A 24,586-nucleotide genomic window follows, 5' to 3' on the forward strand; every position below is an offset into this window, starting at 1 on the left:
CACAAAACGGGTTCATTTCCAATCCATTTCGGCTATCGAATTACCAATTATTGGCAAAATCTTGAAACAATTTCCGGAAGACTAAAAGGACTATAGTTTCTCTGAAAAAATAATATTTTAAGCCTTGAGTAGTTCACAATTAAGGACTTTGAAGGAATTTATGATATAAATAGTGCAAATATTCTTTTCACTGGATCAGAGAAGAATAACATTGAAAAATTAAAACAATTAATTTATGAGGGAGGCATTGCAAAAATGAATATTAAAATAGAAAAAAAAAAGAAGAATAGAGAGAGAGAGAGAGAAATAATGTCCATGACTTGCGCAAGCAGCTAGGCTGCCATGAGCGCACGGTGCACAATGATTATTTTATTTTCTATCTTTTTGTGTGGTTGATATTATATGATAAACTGTGGTGTGGTCATGCAAAGTGGAGACGATCCCATGGCAAAATTTCTTTTCTTTTGACAATATATGGAGCTGGTTTGCTTGGTTGGTTGCTCTGAAACAAGCGTACGACAAGAATCAAATGCGCCCAATTGACCTCAAAACAGTAGTGATCTGAGGCAAATCTCGTTTCAGATTTGCTAATTAAATAATGCACCATTAAACAAAGATCACCAAATCTGTACTCTTTCTCTCCTTCCCACCTTGAAAAAACTCGCGTGGGTTCTCACCTCTTGGAGTCAATGCACCGACTCTGTGCTCTCCTCCTTCTCCATCGTCTTCTGCCCTCTGGATTGGATCTGAGACTCTCTCTACTCTTGTGCTGGTACGAAGTTCTTTGACACCCACCAACATTGGCTTTACAAGCAGTTTTTCTGTTCACTTGGGTTCTTCATGTTTCTGGTTTGTCATGCTTGTGAATTGGTCGAGTGTGATTCGTACAGATGCTAAAGGAGAGAGAAAAGTTGGTTTGATCAGCTTCTGAGGAAGGGCATTCAAAGAAGGTTAAGGTACTATGCAGGTTCTTCTTAAAAAAATGATCTTCTTGCTTCCATTTTGTTATTTGAGTGCTAAATGTTCAGTTCTTCACACTGTCACTAGATTTTCTTCTGGGCATTCCACTTCAGTCTTTTCGACTCTCTCTCTCTCTCTCTTCTCTGCTTCAAGGGGTCAATCTTGATGAAAACTGAATTTCTTGAATTTGATTATCAGATACTGAAGGCAGACATCGGTTGTGTAGCTCATCGCTGAGAGTTCCTGAAGGACATGTTAATGCTCGAGAAACTGTGTAAAATATTGTGATGACAGCTTAAGACTCAAGAGATAGGTTTCTGAACGTTTGTGATACCAGACAAGAGGAAGCAACTCTCAGCTTTGTCTGTTGTGGCCAATTTTTGACACATTATGGGCAGGGATCTTAAGATCTTCCGGTTTTATTATTAGTTTTGAGCCTTAAATCTGTTTTTGTCACTTTGTTCCTTAGAATATGCCTCAAGACAGTCGGAGATCAATTGGGTATAGGTCCTTTGTCACATGCGATGATCCTACGGGAGTTGTAGAATGTGGGACGATCAGAAGATCCAAGACCAGTTCTCACAAGATGGAGCAGAGTATCGAAAGGCGAAGCATAATAAAACAGTCGAATAAGTCCTCGGCACACAAGACAGAGAGGGAAGAACTGGTCATGGGACAGACTGCAGAAGAATTTGGAGGACCAACCTCCTTTCAGCTGGTGGAGGTGTCCAAGGGAGCTCAGAAGCTGAATAAGGTGATAGAAACATGGTCAAAGGGGCTAAACTTTGATGGGCAGTACAAAGATAACATTGCAAAAGACTTGTTGAAAGGAGCTCTTGATCTGCAGGAGTCTCTGGTGATGTTGGGAAAATTGCAAGTGGCTACAAAATATGCTGCTCGGTTGAAGCAAAAGCAAGAGAAGTCCGAGGGTGTACGAGGAGATGAAATGGGATTTGGGAAAATGAAGTCCAACCTATCTGAAGATCGTAAGCGACAGCCCTTGGGTGATGGATCTTCAGAAAAGAATATTGAAGAGCTCAGGAAAGTGATAAGAGAGAGCTTTGCTAGGCAAAATCTGCTGCTGCCGAGCCCTGTGTATGGAGGGGAAGATTATTTTCATCGACAAAACACTGATTCGGTTTCTAGTATGCCCTCTACTAGCTCGAGCCATTCTTCGACAGTTCACAATGATAATCTTGATTTCGCTAATTCCTCATTTCCATCTGTGACGTCAGGGGAAAAGGGGAAATCCCCGAGTGTCGTTGCCAAGCTCATGGGTCTGGAAGAGTTTTCTTTCAAATTAGCCCACAGCCCTCCGAGGAAAAGGTTGGAGCCCCAGAAGTCCCCTCTTCGGGAGAAGCCTATTTTAGATGTAGTTATTCCGAAGACGAAGAAGCCTGAGAATAAAGTTGAAAACGTTGATATGGCACATAGGACGCTCAGAGAAATAGTTGATACCATGCAACTTCAAGGGCTCTTGAGAAGCAATTCTTCTAAAAAGATGAAACCTCTTTCACAGCTTTTCAATGAATGTGATTCTGAGGAGCGGCCTGTAATTGATGTTCCTCCTATCGTGCTCATAAAGCCTATCAGCTTACCGAACTCAGAAGCAAAGGAGCACCTTTCACAGAGAGACGGAATCTTGAACCGACGATCGATATTGAAGACAATGACATCGAAAGAAGAATATGCTTCAAAACCAATGGATCCTAAAGGAGGGGCTCGAAATTGTGAAAAGACAAAAACTGCAAAAGAAGAGGAGGACACTTCAGTCGCTAGGCCTACTCAGCAAGGTGGAGAAAAGAAATTCAAGGAGGACGATAAAAAACCAACCAAGGAAAAAATTTTAGGAAAAAGTTCAAAGAAAACAAAACTACCTGCCCCTGCAAGCACGAAACCACTTAAAAAAGAGGCCGTTGGCAGGAGATCCAGTGAAGATGAAAAGGCCAGGAAGAAGGAGGTTTTAAAGTCTAGAAGTAGTCCAGAGTCTCAGGATACTACCAAGGTCACCAGTGGAAAGCTTGTGAATCCTGCAACTGAAGTAAACAGAAAGAAGAATAAATCTCCTCAACACGGTGCTAACTTGAAGACCAAATCAAAACCTGTTACCTGTGTCATGCCTTGTAACCGGGATGATCTTAAAAGGGTTCAGACTCGTAGGATGAAGGAAAAGCCAGCGAGGGAGAAGAAAGAACTCAGAACATCCAAGGTAGCTTGCATTTTATTATTGTTCAAACAGCTTCATAGCTCACTAGGCTTTTCAGAATAAGTAATCTTGGTTGTATGATTGTATGACTGTTTGGTCCTCATATCGAGGGAGATTACCAGGCTGAACTCATATGATAGGCATAATAGACGCTCAAGCTTAGTTGATTATGTAATTTCACATGCTCTTATTTATGCAGATGAATGACAGAGAATGTAAATACCATGGGGGAAGACTGATCTTAGTAGTGAAATGCACTCTGTTCTGATTGAGGCTCTCTCTACTCATGTGGATCAACAAACTATCGTGGAGAATGAAAATGCCTTAGATTTGGAGACTGGAGGTAGAAACATCTTTATGCTGTCTTCTGTTTTGTTGAAGAGCGCGTTGAGTTTTCTGAATGCGGTGATTTCCCAGTACTGTATGGTTGAAGAAACAAATATCGTTCAAGACCTCTGTCTAATACTTTGTGTGGGCCGAATTATTGTTTATTATGTTTTCCTTCCAAATCTTGACAATTTTGATAAAGAGATCTTTGGGGTTGATAATAATGTAAGGTAATCTGGTTCACTTGTTTTTTCCTTTTTTAAATCAAAGATTGGACGTGGAAATATATGCATCATGGTTTTTGTATTTCAGCTCAGCTAGTATTATCTCTGTGAAGTTGGGTTTGTACCTTCTTAGATTCAGATTGCTCAATGATAACCTATAAATGAACCCTCGTTTACATAATGACGTCGCTTATGCTTGCTCTCACTCTCAATGCAGAGGTTTTCAGCCATGGCCAGACTATTAGTACGCTTCCAATCCTCCAATATGAAAGAGACGGTAGTTCAGCTGCAAAAGCCTGTGATCACATCCTGCGGAGTGAACATGAGGAGAGCTATAAAAGAAGATGCTATGCGAAAGCTATCCTATTGAATGACCCGTCATTTGTTGCCCGTGCGCAGGAGCTCTTTGAATTTGCGCCATGCCCAATAGTCCTTGAGGGCTTTGAAATGTCCTATTCTGGATTGGCTAATGAGAGACTCTATTTGGATTTTGCAAAAGAACTCATAGACCGCAAAAGCCCTTCAGGCTTGCCAAAAGTCTTGTTTTCTCTTAATAACTCTTCAAGGGTCGTCCAGGATTTGCATCTCTATGGACAAGCTGTTGGAAGAGATTTGTGATGGAATTGATGATCTGAACGACTATTGCGAGTTTGCCTGTGCTGAACTTTCCGTGGATGGCCTCTATGCAGTGTTGAGGAAAGATATATGGAGCAAAGGCATGGCAAACGGAACATGGGAATCAGGATGGAGGAACGGATACTCGTTGCATGATGCTGAACAGGTTGTTGACGACATCGAAAAGGTTCTTTTCAGTTGGTTAATTGAGGAAGCGATTGCAGAACTCAGCAATTTCCGTTGTGAGTGAAAATTTGATAGGTCGGTTTCATTCCTTTCCTCTAGACTATTTTCTCTCGTGAAGCTTCCTGAGAGCTTGATCTTCAATTCTACAATGATGCTGAACTCGAGTAAGTTTGGTCTTTCGAAACCAAAAAAACAAAGGAAGGACGAGGATATCTAGACGTGTGCTGAGAGGATTCGGAGTCCTCCGCCCTCAGTCATATATCCTTGTATGCAAATGTAATTGTAAAAACGGAGGGAAAAAGAAACAAGACAGTCTAAAGAAGAGTCATGTATACGCGAAGCTAACCGTTTAGGATTTAGCCCACCATGGGATAGCAAAAACATGCGAGGATTGTTCTTTTTGGGTTTCTCGTCCAGGTGACTTTTATATGGATGCTATCTGATACCTCAAAGAAATTCTATCAAGTCAAAGTTTGCTCAAGCACTCTCTCCCTCCCTCCCCCTCCCTCCCTCCCTCCCTCTCTCTCTCATCTGTTGCATGACTGATCTGGGACTAAAAGACTAGCTAGGATGGATTTTTGGGCACAAAGTTGTAAATGAAAGCCTTGAACTTTAGTTCCATTGAGTTCCACAGGGTCTTCTGTTATGGTTTTGCTGGTCTCGATGAATTAGGTAAGGATAGCTTCTCCACGTTTCACTTGCAAATTGCCCTATCCCTAGGAAAGTTTTGCTCTAGAAAGGGACTATCTTGATGGTATAAGAAAAGGGATTAATCAAGTGGGATTAATCAAGTATGAGAATGATGATGCTTTTCATCCTTGAGATTATCATGATCAACAATTAACCAATTATAAAGGATGATGTGGCGGATTTGTATTAGCACTATATATATTCATTACGTAAGCCCAATCTAATAGAACCAATTAATAATGTTCGATATTGACTTCACTACTGAGGAAGAAGAAAATTCTTCCATGAATATGATACTAAACTTTCTTGTAAGGGTGGCCAATAGTGAAATGTGTTTTCCCTGCATATTCATTGTTGTTTAATCCACAGGAGTATTACTTGGATCTGATGATTAACTAACAAGGCATGGTCGAAATGGTTGGTCTATTTCGTCCAAATTTCTTATGACATGAAGAACCTAATTAGAGAAAGTTTTGCGCAACAAATTATGTGCATTCCGACGCCGGCCTAGGTGGATCACACTGCGTTCACTGGACCAAAGGAGTTATCTCTCTTGCTCACCATCCATTCAGCCGTCCGACCCGTGATTAAGGTCCGATTAGGTCCGGAATATGTTGTTTTCATTCGAGCTTGTGCACAACCCTCTGATCCTCAATACCGCAGTAGAACTATGATATAAACATCTGTAGCTACAGCCCTACAATACCTTCTGAAGCAGAGCATCTGTGAGCAAAAGTAGGTCAAGAATAAATTACAACTGCAAGTCTATTACCATTACCATCTGATATATATACTCAAAAAGCCTCATCATCATGAATCTCTAAACTAGGAAATCTGCATAACTCTCCAGATCCATAGGCCATGGCATCTCTCTCTCTCTCTCTCTCTAAGAAGCGACTCCTTTGAAGATGAGAAAATTGAGCTTCTCCAAGGAAAAGTAAATGAAAGACCCCTGCTTGTGAGAGAAGTAACACCCAAAGTTTGAGCCCACCACACATTGCCATCCACTTCCGTATTCCCTGTCAAACTCCTGCTATCAAATTCGAACCCAGGAAAAGAAAAAAAAGTGAACATGAGACCCAAAATCATCTTTCATAAAATGAACAAAAAAAAAAAAAAAAAAAAAAAAAAAAACAGATGGAAGAAGAAGAAGAAGAAGAAGAAGCTGATTTTTCTGGTGGGTTTTCTGCAAGTGACCTTCTTGATATGTGAAGCTAGAGAGACGCAGTCCGAGACATCGAAGAGATCAAGTGCTTGAGAAGCAGCAGCCAGGGCTTTGCTCTGCATCTTCTCCGGCATGTCTGTCTCCTTCACCATTCCTTTACCTTCCAACATCTCTCTCTCCCTCTCTCTCTCTCTCTCTCTCTGTATAGAATCTCAAAGGTTTTGGTGATTTTTCTGTAGTGACCAGAAGTTTCGTTTTTGTCATGGGTTGGGATAAGAACTCGAGAAGACTGATTTATAATAGCGTGGATGACGGGGATCTGTTCAGAGCTTCAGACTTTTGGGAGGTGCACTTCGCTTTTGTCCGATTATGCATCTTCCAATCTCTTTCCCACCCGTAGACATTTCTCTCGCTTTCTGCCATTACTAGTGTTCACACGCCTGTTTTGATAGTTTAATCCCCCCTTCAACGGAACGTCCCTCTGAAGTTTATGAATCTCAAACGTCAAATAAATTTTGGGATTTGGTCATTTGTTTTCGCAGTCAATCTTGTTCTCGCTGCTGAATTTCAATTTGGGTCGACTCATCGCTTGTACATATAGTATCTTGACATAATATTTGCTTATCTTTATGCTAAGCATAAATTATCATCGGATAACAACAAGACATATGGCGCTTGGTCACTAGAATAATTTCTCTATCTTAAAGATACTCTTAGATAATCATTTAGTTTTTGCTTTTTCTTATTCCTTATTTTAATTGCCACATCATTAGCTGTTTCATATCATCAGGTTGATACTTAATGTGAACTTAGACAATCAAATTAAAGATGGTTTACATCAGATGTAGGATAGTGGAGATCAAAGTAGCTAATAATACCATTCTTCTCCTTTTCTTGTTATTTTCTTCTTTTTCTAAGTCCCTTTGCCTCCCAAAAAGCTCAACCCCCTCTTTCCTGGCCAAGCGGCAATGACGTATCCTAGAAATCCTCTTCCTCAGAACATGACGATGGCTATACCGAGTTAAAGCCTGAGGGTGACTTCGGACCGGACCCAACTTCTCAATTATGCCAGCAACTGTATGGGCGACAAACACGTTTCTATGTCCAATGATTGAGCTATACAGCCCTCCGGGGTTTGAGACTCCACATGTCCCAACTTATCTTTTTCTCCTCAAGGAAATCAACCAACCCAACCTGATATTTACGACTCAGCAAATGGAGCAATCGTACGTGTGAGAGAGAGAGAGAGACGGTTGGGTTCGGTTTGGTTAAGAGGGACGGGACGGCCTGTCCGATAGCACCAGGTGTGTGGCGCCAGTTCAATTAGCGGTCACCAACACCACGCCGTCGAGGACCCGAGAGAAAACCTTGGACTGATCATTTGGCTTTTCGCTTTACGAAATCTTTGGAAAACCGGATCCCGGGCCCCCCCTCTAGATTTACAAATTCAAGATGAGTTGTGCCTTTCGCCCTTTTGGAAATCTCCGAGTGGACACTGGATTTTCCTTCCAAGCCGAGCATCTAAGCCACAGACCATCAACAGGCCCAAAGGTTCTTGTTCGATCTGCGCCTGTCCCGAGCCGAAAGGGTCGTTGCCTGCCCGAATCCACCCATTTCATCCATCGAGTCGACCGATCCACGGCAGGCCCATCAGGCCTCCCGTGCAATGACCGGGTCTGATCTAAGGATGCATCTTAATCCTTCAAGCGAGGAGCTAAAGAGTAATGCGGGTGCCGATATGCATGTGTCACGGGCCGATCACTTTCGGGCCGTGACACATGCCTGTGTTGTCTACCGCGATTTGCTGAAAGGAAGACTTCAAGGCCTAGTGCAGATTCTGGGATGATGAGACGGATGAGCAGATTCTTCAATGGAAAGGGAACGAAAACGATGATGGGTTTGGTTAGGCATTGGGCTAAGAAACACTCTTGCCCAGGTCCACTCAGGAAGGATTTCCCGACCAACATGCCCGAAACGAGAGCTCTTCTAGGGCCTACCCATTTGGAACAACCACGGGCCTAGTCCCCTGCGGCCGGCCGGCTTTTCGTCCTCTGCAAATTCACATTCCTGACTCGGTCCCAACCTTACGTCGGCACACAATCAACGAATGCCAAGGTCCAGATAGAGACAGGGAGAGGATTTTCTGAAGTCGGCTCAACGCGGAGCAGGATATACGAAGAACTTTGACCTAAACCTTTCTCTATTTTCCATATTATATCCTCACGAGCCATGACCGTGGTGCGAACACAAGATCGGCAACGGCACGACCAGAACAAGAACCCGCCAATCGATCTTGAACGCCATCTCGAATTAAGCGTCCGAGTCCAAATCCAACATAGCAACTCTTGCTAATTGGGAGATCATTAGGTCGAAACAAAGGGGGGACCCGATTAGCTGGCGACGTTCGATTGGCAACAGCTCAACGACTCCCCCTCCTGACAGCAAAGTATATGCCCCCTGAACACCCCCTAAAACATAATTAACTGATGAAATCATTAAAATTTCCGAACGAAGGCCCATGCGAAAACCCGAAACTTTGGATGTTCCGTCCCACGAATAGCGGCAAGGGGACCCGATTATCTCGAAGTCTTCACATGCAAACTCCCCAAACCCCTCCCAAATTTTATATTTTTTATTATGCATTATTCTTACTGGCCACTCAACCCCCACATTCGAGCTGAGAAAATGCACAATAAAGAAGAAAAACCCAATATCGAGAAACAGAGCAACTCCCCAAAACAAACAGAGAAAGGAGAGAGAGAGAAGGGAAAAAGCTCGCGTCTTTCTGATTCGTGGACTTCAAATTCTTGAAAATCTCCTTCTTGGTCCTGTCGGCCGTGTTGGGTCGCTCGGTTTTTGGCTCATCCGTGGGTGGTTTCTGTGGTTTCGAGACGGGGTTGCTCTGGAGCTGCGAGTGATGGGCGACGAGAAATCGCCGATGGCGATGGGGAGCCGGGAGAGGGGGGAGAGAGATCGGGAGCTGCTCATCCCGGTGGCCGATGCCGGGGGCGGCGAGTCGTCGTCGTCCTCCGCCAAGCCCTCTCCTTCGTCTTCGTCTCTGCACCAGACGGGCCGCGAGGTGCGATGGTTTCTGCCCGATTGATTCGTTCGCGGGTAGTTTTGTGAGTCCCAGTGGTTTGATTTGGTGCGAAGATTAGAGGGAATTGAGGGGAAAGTTGTGAGCTTGGTGGGGCTTTGAAAAGATGGGTGTTTTGAGAATCTGGTTTTGTTGCTTTGTGCTGTCTATTGGAGCTTGTATTTGATGCTTTGGGTTCTTGTTTGACGTGCTTTCATAGTTTTTCCTGGATGATCTGTGTAGCTAGGTTAAATTCGTTATTCATAGTTTTTCCTGGATGATCTGGATGATCTGTGTGGCTAGTTTTCTTCGGTTTTGAGCTTGGTTTTTGGATGATTTTGATGCCATATGGTTGGCGAAAGTAAGAATTGCTGTGAGATTTGGGGAGTCTTTGCTAGGCAAAATTATTGTCACTATTTTGATTTCATGCCAATTTTCCATGTAGTTCTATATTCTGCGGCCTTCAGAAATTTGATGTAGTGGATGGACATGATACATATTGGAATTCTTCAATTAACAGAAATTGAAAACTTAGTAGTTTTTCTAAGCCTATTAGTGAGGGAGATCCCTTTTCCAAGCCTGAGCGTAGCATGAACACTTGTACAATTGCTCTTATGTGTCGGAAGCTACACAGTGTGATGGAACCGTGTGCTTGTGCTACCATCTAATTCCTACAGTTCTACTTGTTCGGGTAACCTTGCTCGAATTTTATCTAAGACTGTTACCCTTCTTGTATTCATTGGGAATTTTTCGTTAGGTTCTGTTAGTATCATGTAGGGCGACAGCTGAAAAGTCACCAGTCTCTGATCCTCTTCTTGCCTGCATGAGGTGGTGTTGGAATACTACCTGCTCAGTTCTTGAATAGCTGACAACATGAGATATTGGATTAATCCGATGGAGCTTGTGATTGTTTTCCAATTTAGCTTCATTATGCAGCAAGTTCCCCTGGGGGCGGAAACATACTAGACAATGTTGTATGGTACTTAATGAATGGACTTATGACTGTAAAGATACTTCCATGTGATGTGCACGTACAACTTCATCATAATCTTGACAGAGTTTGGACTTTTTTTTCCCCTTGTGTAATTCCTTTTTTGTGTTGTTGATTTGATGTACTTTCTTCCAAATATCATCTGATGGTGACATAAATTTATCTTCTCAATGCAGACATTATACAAAGTTGTTAGGAGTTGGGCTTCGAAAAAGTTTATGACTGGATGGTATGTAATTTCCATAATCATATCTTAGCTCCTTCATTCCTACTTGCTGTTCATCTCTCCTTGAATAAGTCAATATGCCTATCTATTGAATAAATTGTGTCAGGTATCCTGCACACTAGTTCATACAGTGAAGTTTATGGTGTCTTAAGCTTTTAGCCATAGCATGGATGTTTGACTTTAGTCATGGCATTTATTCAATATAGTATAATAAAGTCATAAGTCATCATTCGTATGGTTCTCTTTTTTGGGGCAAAAGATTTATAAACAAGAGTAACCGTATAATCCTACTGTTCCCACTTTACTAGGTAATTTTGACAATTTGCATGTTTAATTTTTGTTCAAAATCAAACGCATATTCACAAAGCTGTTTTTTTTTTTTTTTTTTTTTTGGGGGTGTGGGTTTGGGTGGGGACATATTTTTTTCTTGCCTTCTACTGGTCGAGTGTTTATTGGCCTTTCAATCATGGATGGAAGTTGGAGAAAAGGTAAAATTATCTGTGGGAGGATAAGTCATCCAGAACAACCCCTATGATTTAACCTTAAAGGAGGTTATACAGGAAGTGTAGTTTTTAAATCTCATGAACTTGAACTACTTGGTGAGTTCTCAGTTAGGCACAATCATCGGGTCATTCATTAATTGTAACATGGATACCCTATGATCAGTGGATAATGCTTGCCAATTCATGATGGTATTGACCCCATAGGCAAGCACAATTCTCTCAACACAAACTTGACAGTGCCCATGCAGAGCCTTCTATTAACAATAATGTGGATGTAAAAATTAAAATAATCATGTTGTCCAACTATGTTCACAGTAGCACTTTTGTTTTAATTTTAATATTTTTGACCCTTGGATCTGATCATATGCTTTCTTTTATCTTTCTGGAATCCTGCAGTGTCATCCTCTTTCCAATTATAATCACATTCTACGTGACATGGTGGTTCATACACTTTGTTGATAGCTTCTTCTCTCCAATTTATAAACAACTTGGGATTGATCTATTCGGTGAGGTTTTTTGGCTCTTTCAGCATAACAGCTATTGCTATAAACAGTTTAATATCTGTATATTTTGTTTTTATGTTGCTATTAATGAATAAAATATGTGGGTTTACTCTACTTCATGTTTTTCTTTTTCTTTAATTGTGCTTTTCAACAATTCTGTCTGTGTATTGGAGTTGGTTTTTCTTGTTTCTTATGCCTTTTAGTTATTACTATGAACCTTTTCAATCAAAACCCTGGTTTCGTTTACCTCCTCATTTATGCTCCCTTTGTGTCTTTAGTTTTGTAGCATGAAGCCTTCTTTTCATAAACTGTGTTTTTGACTGTTCATATGTTAGCTCTTAGATGACGGCATCATTTGACACATAAATGATTATTGATCTGCATGTTGAAGATTGAGTAGAGGCTTTTTTTCTATAACGAGTTTCGTGGAGCTACATTTATGTTTTTTCTTCTTCAATAAAAGTTTATCTGCAGAGGTTAAACAGTTTGGCTCTAGAATGCTTTAGTCATTGTCATAGAATGAAAAGTATTTTATTTACCTTGATTCATCTGTTAAACTTTGATCAAATGCAGAATTTTATGATTGTATAAAAGGTATGTTCATGAGGCCTATTTGACATGTCCAGTTAATCGAACCATCTGTTTTTTGTTAGGTCTTGGATTTGTCACGTCCATAACTTTCATCTTCTTCATTGGGGTGTTCATGTCATCATGGTTGGGTGCATCTGTCCTCAGCCTTGGAGAGTGGTTCATTAAACGTATGCCATTTGTTCGTCACATCTACAATGCCTCCAAGCAAATTAGTGCTGCAATATCACCAGGTTTGAGTTGGGGCTTATTTCTTTTGCCATTCACATTTCAGCTGATCTAGGTAGTGTTCATTGATTTTCCTGCCTCTTGTCCCACATTCCAGATCAAAACACTCAGGCATTCAAAGAGGTGGCTATCATAAGGCATCCTCGAATCGGTGAATATGCATTTGGATTCATCACTTCATGCCTTGTTTTGCAGGTATGGAACTGATGCTGGTGTCATGCAGTTATCAATGCATCATACATGGCATAGCATTACCTAATTTTCTGCATTTGTCGTTGCTTACTAGCTCAAGTTGTAAGCTGTTGGTTTTCTTCTTAATGTTAATCTTGCATTTTAGGACTAAAAATTTTATCACTTTTTAGTGGTATTGCCAACTTTAATTCTTGCCTTTACAGTGCCCACTGATGATGTTAAGTTTCAACATTTATTTTTTTGGTGTTTGGTAGTGATTTACGTTTGGGGATGGAGAAGGGAATGGGTTGTGGGTTGATGCTGATGTATTCTGATTATCTAGCTCGGTCAATTTCAGTTGATCATTGTGAGGTTCATTTTGAAACTGTACTTTCGAGGCCTTTTCTTTTCTGACATTCAAGCTACTGTGTTGACGTCTCAGAGTTTTAAGGCTCGGTGTTGTTAAGGGCTTGTTTGTCTGCTTCCTGTCAAAATTTAAAATGTTATTTAAATTTCATGAAATTATGAAAAAATTGTATGTTAATCTACTTGTTGATGTTTATGCATTTTAAAGGCTTCAGATGGTTCAGAATAAACAAAAGTTAAAATGCATGGGCTACAAGATTTTGATTAAGCAAAAAGTAAAAGCTCATCCATTTTGTCTGTATTCCTTTTATGGGATAAGTTATCATTACAGGAAACATTGCATATCTTGTCTTGATTTGATCGTCACAAGTGACTCAAAAGAAGTTCAGAATCTTGCTGCATGACTCCTGAATAAAAGCTCATCCATTTTGTCTGTATTTCTATCGGAAAATTTTTCCGGTCTTACTTTTGATATTATGCTTAGGCAATTCTTTAATTTAATCTTCTTGCCATTTCATGAATTAGTACAGTATTTCAAATCGATTGCCTGCTGTCTTATTCATGCAGAATTATTCTGGGGAGGAAGAGTTGTGCTGTGTTTATGTCCCCACAAATCATCTTTACATTGGCGATATTTTCCTCGTTAATTCCAAGGACGTCATCAGACCAAATCTCTCCGTCCGTGAAGGGATTGGTAAGGATTCATGCATAACTTCCCCAGTTGTCATAGCAAGTCTCCTTTCCGTGCCTTGCTTGAGAGATGTTCTGTTGACTTAGCTTGCCTTGAAAGTACTTCAGTAACTGCTTTTATTGAGATAGTGAATGTCCAATACACATTTAGATAGGTAATACTTGGATCGTCTAACGTTTTGCCCTCTTCAGCATGATGATGAGGTTTCCTCATCGAAGAATATGTGCACTTTAACCAAATCGTTACATTTATGACGTTGCCTGGTTAATCTTTTTTTTTTATTTTTTAAAAGGCAACTTTTCTATGACCGCTGCTCTCCGCAACAAATACTGGCAATGGGTTTTGAAATCTAATATTGGATTTTTTGTTAAATTTCAGAAATTGTTGTCTCCGGAGGAATGTCAATGCCTCAGATCCTCTCTACACTGGACTCGCGCATTATGCCAATCGAAAGAAGTAGACCTAACAGAAGCCAGCTCTAGTTGTGAACGATTTCTTTCTTCTGTAATTTGCCATCTTTCTCATCCAATTGGGTTTGGCACATCGATTGATTCGCGCTGTTAGGGGTCAACTCAGATATGAAGAGTTCAGGGCGTTTCTCGTGGTCAAGGCGACAAGAGTTGGATGGCATACAAAACACAGGTTTCCATTTAGGGTGCAGAATTAGTGTTCTATCGAGATATAGTGAGGGATAATTGTAGAGGTGAATTGCTCTTTCGGGTTTTCGATTTGATTGTTTATGCTTGCGATTAGTGTTTGTTTTGGTGGAAGATCTCTCTGGATGATACTAGTGAACTATGTGGTGCTGTATTGCTGCACTCATTTAACTTAGATAACCAACAATGTAGATAGAAAGGTGAACTTGTTTGTTCTAAGTTCCTGCACGGTTCTTGGAGTCCTACGCTGATAAAGTTTTTTGTCCAAATTGATGTTTATGCTTGGTCAAAACTGGGTATCATCTCAGCTCCATAGAAGGTCGCAGCACAGGATCATAATCACAAGTGCTTGGGCTAATCCCATGTGAAATTTGGCAAATGTCGATTTTGCGAGTGCGTTGGAGTTGTTTGTATATGAATAATCTGATCCGCCACATCAATCGTTGTGCAGAGAGGTAGCCAGTGCACCGGCAGGGGGCCTCCTCCAAAACACTGTGAGGACGGTGAACCCTTGTCGCCGGTGGTCGGCTTCTGCCATTACAACTGCAACAGAGAAGGTTTCCAGGCCTCAGTTACCAGTTGCAATCTATCGAGTGGTGATGAGCAGCAAGCAAAGGGTTAATTTGGTCGTTCCATGTTCTCTTTGACTGACCTTTCATTTACAATTTGATCATTCGGCTTGCTATATCTACAAGCACAAATGAAGTGTCGATTAATATATGAAATGCTGATGTTTATAAACGAACCGAGGCGTAATAATTGTGACAATAATTTGCTCGTGTTTTCTCATACTAGAAAATCAAACACTGTCCATGCAAAACCTTAAAAAGAGGGGTAAAAAGCAAAATTTTCCAGAAAGAAAATCCAAATATTTAAACTATAGATGGTATGGCTTGGAAAGTACCTTTAATCGGCTTTTGAAAGATTTTCTAAATCTCGTCTTGCAATTCATATCTTTGCCCATTGGATTCGATAGATAATTGCAATTCTTCAAGCAATTGACATGACCTTTAATGGAATTAATTTTGGAAAATTTTGAGAAATTAGCTTGATGGTCTCTTACAGATTGATTCTCTTGATTTTGACTCAAAGTCGAGTTTGCCAATACTTTGCTCAACTAGCTAATGGCATGAGTATTTTCTAAAAGTAAGGATTAATGGCATGAGTATTTTCTAATCATTCTTTTTCATTGTTCAATGTGGATCTTGACTTTTTTTTTCTTGGTTAAATTTAACCCCTGAAATTTCAAAATGTTGCTCGATTCAATCTTACGCAAAGTGTGTCATCATATTAAGTGTGTCTAACGTGAGCTATCATGTTGGTGTTTGGCATGCCAAAATAATAATTTGAATTGTCATGTCAATTTTTTTTTTTTATACCAGGGAACCCCATACAGCCGATAGCCAACGGGTAAACCCTATAGTGATGCTAGCGGAGAACCTATCACATCGACGTCACACTTAAGACACCAAGCGCCTCTACTGGATTTCAAATCTCTCACATTTGGACAAGGATCAACGGAGCTCTTATCCAGCGGAGCCACCATGGCTGGTGATGTCATGTCAAATTTTTATCTCTCGTTTTGGGATCAAAATAATGGGAGGGAAAAACAGCATGGCAGCCACATGTTAGCTATGTGAATGCCAGGAAGGCAAACATAACAATAAGTTAATAGAAATTGGTCAAATTTCTTAAACGGTATTACAATTTTTAACGAAATGACTAAATTAAATAGATTTTTGAAATTCAAGGACTAAATTTAATAAAAAAATTATTTAGAAACCACATTAAATATTGAAAAGTTCAAGGAATACCCATTTCAATATTCCTAAAAATAAGCTGGAAATACTCAACCTCACATATTGATGCGAGATTTGCAAGCTTATTAATCTTGAATTTGAGTCCATTGGTTGATTATATAATCTAGCAAAGTTGAGTACGAGAAGGAATTCTTTAATACTCAATCAAGCTCAACTCAAGCGATGAATATGCAAGATGAGTTGAGCTCAAACTCGACATTTTATAGTGCGAACTCAACTTGGCTATAATTCTAATCGAAATCAAAAGTCTATATTTCGCGAGAAATAAACGATTTGAAAATTATGTTCCTAAAGATAATATAATAATTCTTATCACTTATCAAAATGAATAAACGAAACGAAAATATTTTTTATTAACTAATCATTTCAAGCGATATAAGGGATTATGATTAAAAAAATCTTCAAAAAATTATTCATTCTTCGTGCTAGACTAGATAACGAAGGTCCTTGGTTTTCTATCCATCTTCCTGCTAGACTAGATAATATTAAAAAAAAAAAAAAACCAAATCGTGCGGGCTCTAGCCATAATGAAATAAAATTTGTTAAACCCTAATACCTAGAAATATTTTATATCTCTAAACCAAAAAAAATAGGGAAAATGTTACAAATAGTCCATGGACTTCTATTTAATGTGAAAAATTTAAGAATATATAAATCAAGGGAAAAAGTAGGGTTTGAGACATCTTTTGATTTGCAAGAAAATTTGATCCCTAAACTATCAATAAATATTTGATCTAGTCATTTAGTTCAAACCAGTGATGATTTTTTTCCTTTTTTTCTTCTTCTTCTCTCTTCCCTGAGCCGACAGAGGGAAGAGAGAAGAAGAAGAAAAAAGAAAAGAAAAATACCAAAATGCCAAATTCCGTTAACTTTAATTAGTGAAATGATGAAATTGGTCAATTTTCAAATAGTCAATGATTAAATCGGACATTTATCGATAGTTTATAGATTAAATTTCAAAAGCTCAGAAACAAGATTGCACGTTAATTAGAAGTTGATGGTTTATTTGTGACATTTTTCCAAAAAAATATAATAAGGAAAGGCTCATCTCTATCCAACGCCGACGTTTCCGTTTTCCCCTCCTCGCGGCGAGCCCTCGAATCCAGAAGAAACCCTAGACCCCCAAAATCGCCTATTTATAAGCGTAGTCCCACGATCCCAAACCCAAGCCCTAAACCACCCTAAACGCACGATCTCCCCTTCCCCTCTTCACCGTAGCTGTTCACGTTTCCTCGATCTCTCTTCGTCGTCTTCTTCATCTCTCTCTAGGGTTTTCTCCTACTGCGCTTCCAATTTCTGGTTCCTGGCTAAGGTTCATCGATTGCCCCTTGTTTTGTTTCTTGTTTTTCTTGTTTTCGATCGGATCGGATGGAAGAAAAAATTGGTTTTTTTTTTAGGGGACGGTGACGATTGTATCGTGAAAGGTCTCGTTCGTCGTAACTGGCTCCGATTCAGGGGCCTTGCCGACCATCCTGATATATCACCACCCATATTCTGAGTCCCTTTCCATCTCCCTCCAAAAACAAGAACGCCAAGTTTCGATTTTTCTCTTTTTTCTTGGTTCTTGAAATTTCGGAGAAAGAAAAAGCTTTGTTCTTTTTTGCTGGTCTGTGAATTTGATTGCAGATGGCCGATGATTATACATTTTTTAAACAAAGACAAGCATATGTCTGAATTTAACGATGTTGACACATCTAATCTTCTCTATGAGGCCGTCTTTCTTCATTGTACCTTTGTGATTTCTTCTGTCCTTTAGACGTTTGGGTTTTATTTCGTGGTTTTATAGATCTTCGCAAGCTTTCATGTGAAGTATATTACTTTCGTTATGTTTGAACCTGTTGCCTATGATGAAAGAGATGCTATTTGCGCTTGTGGATGAGAATTCGTGATTTACACAGAAACTCTACTGCCTTCCTTCTGAGGCCTGGAAGTTTTCTTCTTTAATTGATTTGCCATTGGCGTTTTCTTTCCTTCTTTTTTTTTTCATGGGTATCACAAGTTTTTAAAAATGGGTTTAAATCTTTACAGTTGTGATTTGTTGAGGAGCTGGTCATGTGATGATTAGAAGCATAGTTCAGATGATAATCCCTGTGATTATAACATTTCAATAGTCTTTCGCTCCTATCTGATGACCCAACCATGTGGAATTAATCTTTATCTTTTGCAAGACCTGATGGATCTTGTTGCCTTGTGTTGTCTGTTTTACAGTAGATTCTTTTGGAGAACTTTGATAGCAATATTCAATTTTTAATCTGTTCCTATGAATTCTTTTTTCACTCCACAAATCTCATCTCTTCCCTAGTTGAACATATCTCAGCTATTTTTCTTTGACCAACCAAAGAAAACGTACGTGGTGGAGTTTTCTCTGTTGATCTTGTCTTGTCATTGACATAAGAGACACGGATGCAAGGGCCATGGTGCATGGTCCTTGAGCAAATTGAACAATGAGCAATGTTGGACCCTAATTTGTTAAAGAGTAAAATAGTGTGTTAAAAGTCTAGTTAAGGCAAGATCCCTAAGCAAGGGCAACACAAACCATTTTATCTCTACTCATAGAAAGCGGAGAAGTGCCAGTTACTGGAAAACTCAAATTTCTGGGAAACTCAAATTTCACATAAAATAAAACCCAAAACCAAAACCAAAACCAAAGTTGGGACTTGATGTGTTTTTCCCTCGATAATGCTTCCTCTCCACTTCTAGTTGCAGATTTGAGATTTAATCTCATATTTCTACTGCTAATCCCTACCTGATGGATTGCCAGATGAGAAGATTCATTGAGAAAAAAACTAAAAAAATTGGAAATGAAAGAAAATCTATTCAACTAATTTCATGAGTTCCTGAATGACGTGTGACATGACCATGTTCCACCTTGAATGTACTCAAAATCATCCCACTCAACAGCCAGATTGAGAGAACCTGTGGTAAATTCTAATAGGCTATGAACTGGTCCTCCTGAAGATGGTACAGAAAACAACTAACAAATTACAACGCGAGCAAAACTGCAACTGGAATTCTCGATTTCCATCTGCTTCCGTATAATTTTTATGGGACTTCATCAGTACAACAGAAGCGTCCATGGTTTGTGGACACATTTACTTTCCGCTACTGGGTACAGAAACTCGGAGAGATCAAGTGTTGATACTGCTTCAACTTGCCCGGGACATTGTCTTAACTAACTTCGAGGAAAAAGGAATTCCAAGATCAATGGTGCTTTCCACTCTATCTAGTTGAAGGAGGGAGACAGAGCGATGATCATTGATATGTGCCTTTTTGATATCTTGAAACAAACCTTGACGCAAGACAAATTGGACTCCTTCCTTGTAGTATATGGCAAATGCTATTTTATCAACTTCAGTAAGCCAGGGGTGGAAAGTAACACTTGATCTCTCCTTCAAGGAAAAGCATCCTTTTTGAGAGACGGACTGCCCAATGTACCAGATGTTTGGTAAGAAGCAAGACGAAAATTAAGCAAAAGAACCATCAGATGAATGAGTTATGTCCTCCTCCAAGTGGAACTCTGGGTTGGAATGTGGCTTCAATCTCTAGACAAGGGCAATGCTTGAAAGAAAGACTCTGGAATGGAAACAACCAAATTATCAGAATTTAAGTGACAGAGCATGAATTGGAAATGGAAATGAATCAAGAAAAACAAAATATCAATTTCTTAACTTCCGTTATGCTTTTTTGGCTTAATGAAACTTGAGTTTCTCTCAAATTAATGTGACTGAAAGTTAACGTTATTGCATATAGGAGAATGCAATGCGCAAAAGAAGCTAAAGCAGGAGACAATAAGCTCTGGAGAGGAAACCAGTAAGAAGGGATGACTGGCATAGATCACAGGAAGAATTGCTTCAGACAGGGGAGTGGAAACATGGTGAATTTAGTACGCAAATGTAGCTGACATGAACAAAAGAACTAAAAGACAACACAAAAGAAGGAAAAGAAACTACAAGGTCAATACCAAGTACAGAGAAGAACAATATCCAAAAGACATCAAATAGGAAGAAGAGCAATGCTGGTTTATCAACTTATGGATCATACGAGACAACACTACATCAAATGACATATCGGAAGGAAATAGCACTAAAAAAAAGCAAGACTTAAGTTGCAACTGAAAATACAGAAAAAGAATAGGCACTGATCCTAGTAATCTGACTGAGCCCGACATATAATACTGTGGCTTCTTCCCAACACTGCTTCCGTATGTTGAAAAAAGCACAGAAAAGTTGGGTAATGAAAGAACATACCGGAATGCTTAGTAGAAGTCCCTGAGAATCAACTAGGACAGGCAAGCTTCTTCTCACGGCAACAGGAATAGGTTTCAACAACTGGAGAACCCTGCCTGCGGATACCCTTGCATAATCAAGACATGAGCTTGCTTTCTCTGCAGCTTGCTCCGTAACACTACTTGAAACAGCATTATCTGGATCAGACTTCACATTTTGAGATTTTGACAACTCAGCGAGATAAAGCCAGTCAGACTCCATCATATGACGTATCTCAGCTACCATATCATGGCCAAGGCTACAAAACGTGCATTTATAGTCCAAGCCTTCTACAGCCAAACCACCATTGGAGCTAGTTTCTTCTTGAGTAAACTTCCTGCAAACATCCTCCTTGCATGGTTTCCATGAGATAAAAAATCTATTCATGAAAAAGCCCATTTGTCCAGGCTGAAGGCATTGATTGTGAGATGTACCAACAGATTCTATTGCATACTTTGGTCGATAGTCTGGTGTCACATCAGACTTATATTTGAAACGATTTGTTTCCTCCTCCTGCAACATGAGAACACTTCTATAGGTGGACTCACTTATGAGGTTTAGTCTTTTGGCTTCGTCTAGAACAGATCCAGATGTTACATTCAAAAAATGCACATCCGATGCATCTGCGGATGACAGATTTGAACTTGTATTTGCATTATCCATGATTTCCTTGAGATCGTATGGGATAACACACTTCTCTTGTGCACTGCTTCCTGAGTAAAAAGCTCCACTTTCGAGGGCAAAGGACAGTTAACAGAACAGCAAACCAAGATTTTGGTGCCTCTAGATCCAGGAGCTGGGCAAAGGTAACAACCAGCTGCGGTGAGGGAAGTCTGCACGATTGAGAAGAATTATTTAGCTTTTTGAGCTAACTAGAACACAAGATTCCCCAAGGTTGACAAATTAGTGTCTTACCATGCCAAAATGCTTTAAGAAAAGAGGATTAACCTCAAGGAATATAAATTTTCTTCAGGACATGGAGAACATATAAGAGAGTTGCTTCCATAGAAGGAAGTGATGAACTGAGACCAAATGCAAGTCGACGAAGCAAATTTACCTTGCACGGAGATGAACGCATATAGCGCAGAAGCAATTTTGACGTGTTACTGCGAATAGGTCTGTGTCTTTGTGAGATGTACTGATGGGTTCAGATCAATATTTGTTAGCAAGTGCATCCACATCAGAATTATTTATTAAGGAACCATGAAGATACTATATTATCCACAAATAATATGCTAAGAATCACATTACCTGTGCAACATGTGCAATGAATTTTGCCAGGCAAATGTCCTCAACTTTTGATGGATTGAGGGTTTTCAAATCTATGACAGCATATCCTTGCTGTAATGAGCAACGGAATTTTAATGTTCACACATAGCACTCGGAAGTCAGAGAAAGAATAAGGTAACATTAGTTAAATAGGCTGCTTACGTCCATAACAGTCACTGCCTCTTGTAACAAGTTTGAACATATTTTGTCTACGTGCGTGCGTGTTCTTCGGCAAGCAGAAATCAGAGATTGCAATTCAGAGCTAAAGACACCTGAAAATTAGAGCCTCATTTGTTGAATATGTTTAAAAGTTACGAGCAGCAGCAACTCAACCAAACAAGAAAAATACCTAACCTCACAATATAAAATCAATAATGTTTGAATGTAATAATAAACATTTTATCCCGTCATGACAAATTAATGAAGAACTAACTCATATGTACAGAAAGCAATCTAACTCCATGAGATCATGTGAAAGATTTAGCATGAGTGACAACTCACTTGATGAAAATTCCTGCAAGGACATTCGGATCCGGTTACGGACAAATAAGGGACTTCTATTTGAAGGATCTTCCACCCATTTCTGCTCATTCTCTTGACAAATCTGCAGAAAATCAACACTACTAGTGCATAAAAATGATGAAATAACATCAAACAAGTTTATAGATATTCCCAAGTTTTCTTCTCATCTCACCTTGTACATATCTTTCTTTGAAAAATCCAGAAAAGGTCGCACTAAAAGAATACCGCCGCTCATTGGATCTACACCTTGAGAATATGCGTGTTTGGCAAAAATTTGAGAAGTGAATGCCATGCCAGCAAGTCCAAGCACACCACTGTTGCGTGACAGTCTTATAACCAACAACTCAGCCTGCAAGGTGTATTGGCACTTAATTCAGCACCTAACTCCTTTGAAAGTCTTTGAATTGCAATTTAGTTATTTGGAGTGTCATTGGAGCCCTAAAACAGAAGCTGCTATGCTTATAGTAAGTCCCAGATAAAGGCACAAATTTTAATGTGAAACGTCTTCATAAACACATTAGCTGTGGATTTCCTAACTTGCTACAGACCTGGTCATCAGCATGATGTGCAAGAAGCAGGATGCCAAACTGCTGCTCGATGCAAACTTTATGGAACATCTCATACCTGTAGTTTGGAAAGACATCAGGAATTTTAATCTGGACAAATATTTTAATCAGGCTAAAGGCATCTTCTGGGAATTTCAAGGAGGAAGCACTAACAACAAACTTGCCAGAGACATCAATAACAAACTAATTACAGTAAGTTTTACAATACAGAAACCTCATTTCACGTGCTGCTTCTTGCAAGTTTCCTTGCTCCGGCCTCCCATCCTTCCACTCACAACAGGCAATCTCACATCTGATACCTATAAAAGCGCTATATTAACCATCAATTCCATCAGATCATACCTATGCTTATAACAAAAACACCATGCCTAGTGCAATTTGCACAAAAAACGAAAAATGATGAGATGATCAAACATACCCATTTCAGCAACGCGCTCACGCACCATATTTGCTTCCTCTCGGCTCTCCGCACGCAGCCCGTGGTCGACAATAATCGCCAACAGCCCGTCAATAAACCCACTCTCTTTGCCAGCAGGGTCAAGGCCACTGATTTTCCAATCAGCAGCTAGAACACATAGTGCCATGCTATCAGGACCACCGGAGACTCCCAAAGCTGAAATTTTTTCCAAAACCCAACATCCTCAATGTCTTGAGATGGCAGCAAAAAGAGCAGTTTCGGGCGTACTCACGATTAGCATCTCCAAAATGTAGTCTTGAACTACTCATTCAACCACACTGTACAGGAGAAAGGTCGAGCGCAGACATCCGCAAGATAAAGCCCAGTAACGGAATTTGCACCGTCGGCCGGAGCAAGACATTTCGACGAACACGGCGCAGACAACGACGAAAGCAGCGAAATTCCCACCACATAAAGCACTCTCATCGTAAAAGAAACCAAGAAACAAAACAAGAAACCAGAAACCAACGACTGACCGATACGGTGGTGGGGTTTGAGACCGGCAAGAGCCATCCGCTTCGAGAAAGTTTCCTCGTACGCTGTCGTGACCGGTACCGGGCGGAGCTCTTGACGAGCGCACTTGCAGAAGAAGCGGGCGAAAGGGCTCGAGGCGCGGAAACCGCGGCGACGGGAGACGGGCGGGGCCGAACATGTCGAGAGGGAAGAGAGGAAGGTGGTCGAAGTTGATTTGGCCTGCGAAGTGAGCATGAGTCCTCGCGCCATCAGCACAAGCTTCGAGCCCGTTATCTTCTTCTCTCGCTGCAGAATTTATATGTAGCGCCTCGGCGTTACCTTGCAGCAAGCTGTTTCAAGAACGACGTCGTTTCATCTCTAGCAGGCGGCAACCGTCTCATGATGTTGGCTTTTCAATTTCCACGCTTGGAGTGGAAATTTGATGTGGGCTTGGCTAGCGTGTGGAGTTGGGCATTTTGCATTGCATAGGAATGTTGGTCGATCTCAACATGCCACTACTATATCTTCTATCGTGTGATCGATATGTGAGTCCAAGCGAGTCTCATATAAGTAAAGAGTGATGGGAACATATGATCTTGTTGTAAACCGATGATTATGATGAAGTCACATTCAATCATATATATTCTATCTTTCTGAAGATTTGCTTCAAAGTTCACTATTTTTCTGATAGGAATTCACGAAGATTGGTCATCGGGCTCATTGTTCAGCAGGCCCATTGTGCTTCCTGCAACTTTGAGAACATCTCTGTGGCTTCGACATTGCACGGTACCTGTCTATAACTTGCGAGCACCCATTTAGATACAAACGTGTATGTGCATAGACAATATATGGACAGATACAT

General features: G+C 40.2%; 4 protein-coding genes and 3 non-coding genes across 8 annotated transcripts; 5 read left to right on the forward strand and 2 right to left on the reverse strand.

The window, feature by feature from the left end:
• Positions 1–561: 561 nt before the first annotated feature.
• Positions 562–4,999, forward strand: LOC104436590. 2 transcript variants are annotated; one of them, XM_039308095.1, is made up of 6 exons: positions 562–772; positions 891–956; positions 1,159–2,105; positions 2,196–3,169; positions 3,366–3,509; positions 3,935–4,999. In XM_039308095.1, the coding sequence occupies exons 3-5, from the start codon at positions 1,433–1,435 to the stop codon at positions 3,432–3,434; spliced, it is 1,716 nt and encodes a 571-aa protein (XP_039164029.1). In that variant the 5' UTR covers positions 562–772; positions 891–956; positions 1,159–1,432; the 3' UTR covers positions 3,435–3,509; positions 3,935–4,999. The 2 variants fall into 2 exon arrangements, with proteins under 2 accessions (XP_039164029.1, XP_010047723.2); XM_010049421.3 differs by having other exon boundaries at positions 1,159–3,169.
• An 854-nt stretch (positions 5,000–5,853) lies between these two features.
• On the reverse strand, positions 5,854–6,741 carry LOC104436589 (dynein light chain LC6, flagellar outer arm). The gene is made up of 2 exons (XM_039308516.1): positions 6,406–6,741; positions 5,854–6,238 (listed from the first exon to the last, which is right to left on the reverse strand). The coding sequence occupies exons 1-2, from the start codon at positions 6,541–6,543 to the stop codon at positions 6,095–6,097; spliced, it is 282 nt and encodes a 93-aa protein (XP_039164450.1). The 5' UTR covers positions 6,544–6,741; the 3' UTR covers positions 5,854–6,094.
• A 2,305-nt stretch (positions 6,742–9,046) lies between these two features.
• Positions 9,047–14,651, forward strand: LOC104436591 (protein LIKE COV 1-like). Its single transcript, XM_039310202.1, has 7 exons — positions 9,047–9,452; positions 10,617–10,669; positions 11,566–11,675; positions 12,326–12,493; positions 12,586–12,683; positions 13,593–13,719; positions 14,095–14,651. Exons 1-7 carry the CDS (start codon positions 9,291–9,293, stop codon positions 14,196–14,198), a joined length of 822 nt encoding a protein of 273 aa, XP_039166136.1. The 5' UTR covers positions 9,047–9,290; the 3' UTR covers positions 14,199–14,651.
• A 2,939-nt stretch (positions 14,652–17,590) lies between these two features.
• LOC120292362 lies at positions 17,591–17,694 on the forward strand. The gene has a single exon (XR_005550158.1). It is a non-coding gene; the product is annotated as a small nucleolar RNA Z43 (small nucleolar RNA).
• Positions 17,695–18,031: 337 nt separating this feature from the next.
• On the forward strand, positions 18,032–18,117 carry LOC120292363. Its single transcript, XR_005550159.1, has one exon. It is a non-coding gene; the product is annotated as a small nucleolar RNA U83 (small nucleolar RNA).
• Positions 18,118–18,237: 120 nt separating this feature from the next.
• On the forward strand, positions 18,238–18,329 carry LOC120292361. Its single transcript, XR_005550157.1, has one exon. It is a non-coding gene; the product is annotated as a small nucleolar RNA snR60/Z15/Z230/Z193/J17 (small nucleolar RNA).
• A 665-nt stretch (positions 18,330–18,994) lies between these two features.
• Positions 18,995–24,014, reverse strand: LOC104436592. The gene is made up of 12 exons (XM_039309331.1): positions 23,748–24,014; positions 23,233–23,427; positions 23,029–23,113; positions 22,797–22,872; positions 22,421–22,597; positions 22,228–22,330; positions 21,889–21,998; positions 21,709–21,798; positions 21,515–21,595; positions 21,165–21,290; positions 20,440–21,126; positions 18,995–19,765 (listed from the first exon to the last, which is right to left on the reverse strand). Exons 1-12 carry the CDS (start codon positions 23,992–23,994, stop codon positions 19,673–19,675), a joined length of 2,070 nt encoding a protein of 689 aa, XP_039165265.1. The 5' UTR covers positions 23,995–24,014; the 3' UTR covers positions 18,995–19,672.
• Positions 24,015–24,586: the final 572 nt, after the last annotated feature.

Source organism: Eucalyptus grandis, chromosome 3 (assembly GCF_016545825.1).
Source record: "Eucalyptus grandis isolate ANBG69807.140 chromosome 3, ASM1654582v1, whole genome shotgun sequence".
NCBI classification, from domain to species: Eukaryota; Viridiplantae; Streptophyta; class Magnoliopsida; order Myrtales; family Myrtaceae; genus Eucalyptus; species Eucalyptus grandis.

Excerpts from the sequence above, each read along its gene's own strand:
- LOC104436589 (XM_039308516.1), bottom strand. The coding sequence starts at position 6,543 with ATGTTGGAAGGTAAAGGAATGGTGAAGGAGACAGACATGCCGGAGAAG. Across the intron at positions 6,239-6,405 it reads TAGCTTCACATATCAAGAAG|GAGTTTGACAGGGAATACGG; the intron begins GTCACTTGCAGA and ends ATTTGATAGCAG.
- LOC104436590 (XM_010049421.3), top strand. The coding sequence starts at position 1,433 with ATGCCTCAAGACAGTCGGAGATCAATTGGGTATAGGTCCTTTGTCACA. Across the intron at positions 3,170-3,365 it reads AAGAACTCAGAACATCCAAG|ATGAATGACAGAGAATGTAA; the intron begins GTAGCTTGCATT and ends TTATTTATGCAG.
- LOC104436592 (XM_039309331.1), bottom strand. The coding sequence starts at position 23,994 with ATGGCGCGAGGACTCATGCTCACTTCGCAGGCCAAATCAACTTCGACC. Across the intron at positions 21,127-21,164 it reads AGCTTTTTACTCAGGAAGCA|GAAATCATGGATAATGCAAA; the intron begins GTGCACAAGAGA and ends TACGATCTCAAG. Across the intron at positions 19,766-20,439 it reads GACTTCTACTAAGCATTCCG|AGTCTTTCTTTCAAGCATTG; the intron begins GTATGTTCTTTC and ends TTTCCATTCCAG.
- LOC104436591 (XM_039310202.1), top strand. The coding sequence starts at position 9,291 with ATGGGCGACGAGAAATCGCCGATGGCGATGGGGAGCCGGGAGAGGGGG. Across the intron at positions 11,676-12,325 it reads ACTTGGGATTGATCTATTCG|GTCTTGGATTTGTCACGTCC; the intron begins GTGAGGTTTTTT and ends GTTTTTTGTTAG. Across the intron at positions 12,494-12,585 it reads TAGTGCTGCAATATCACCAG|ATCAAAACACTCAGGCATTC; the intron begins GTTTGAGTTGGG and ends CCCACATTCCAG.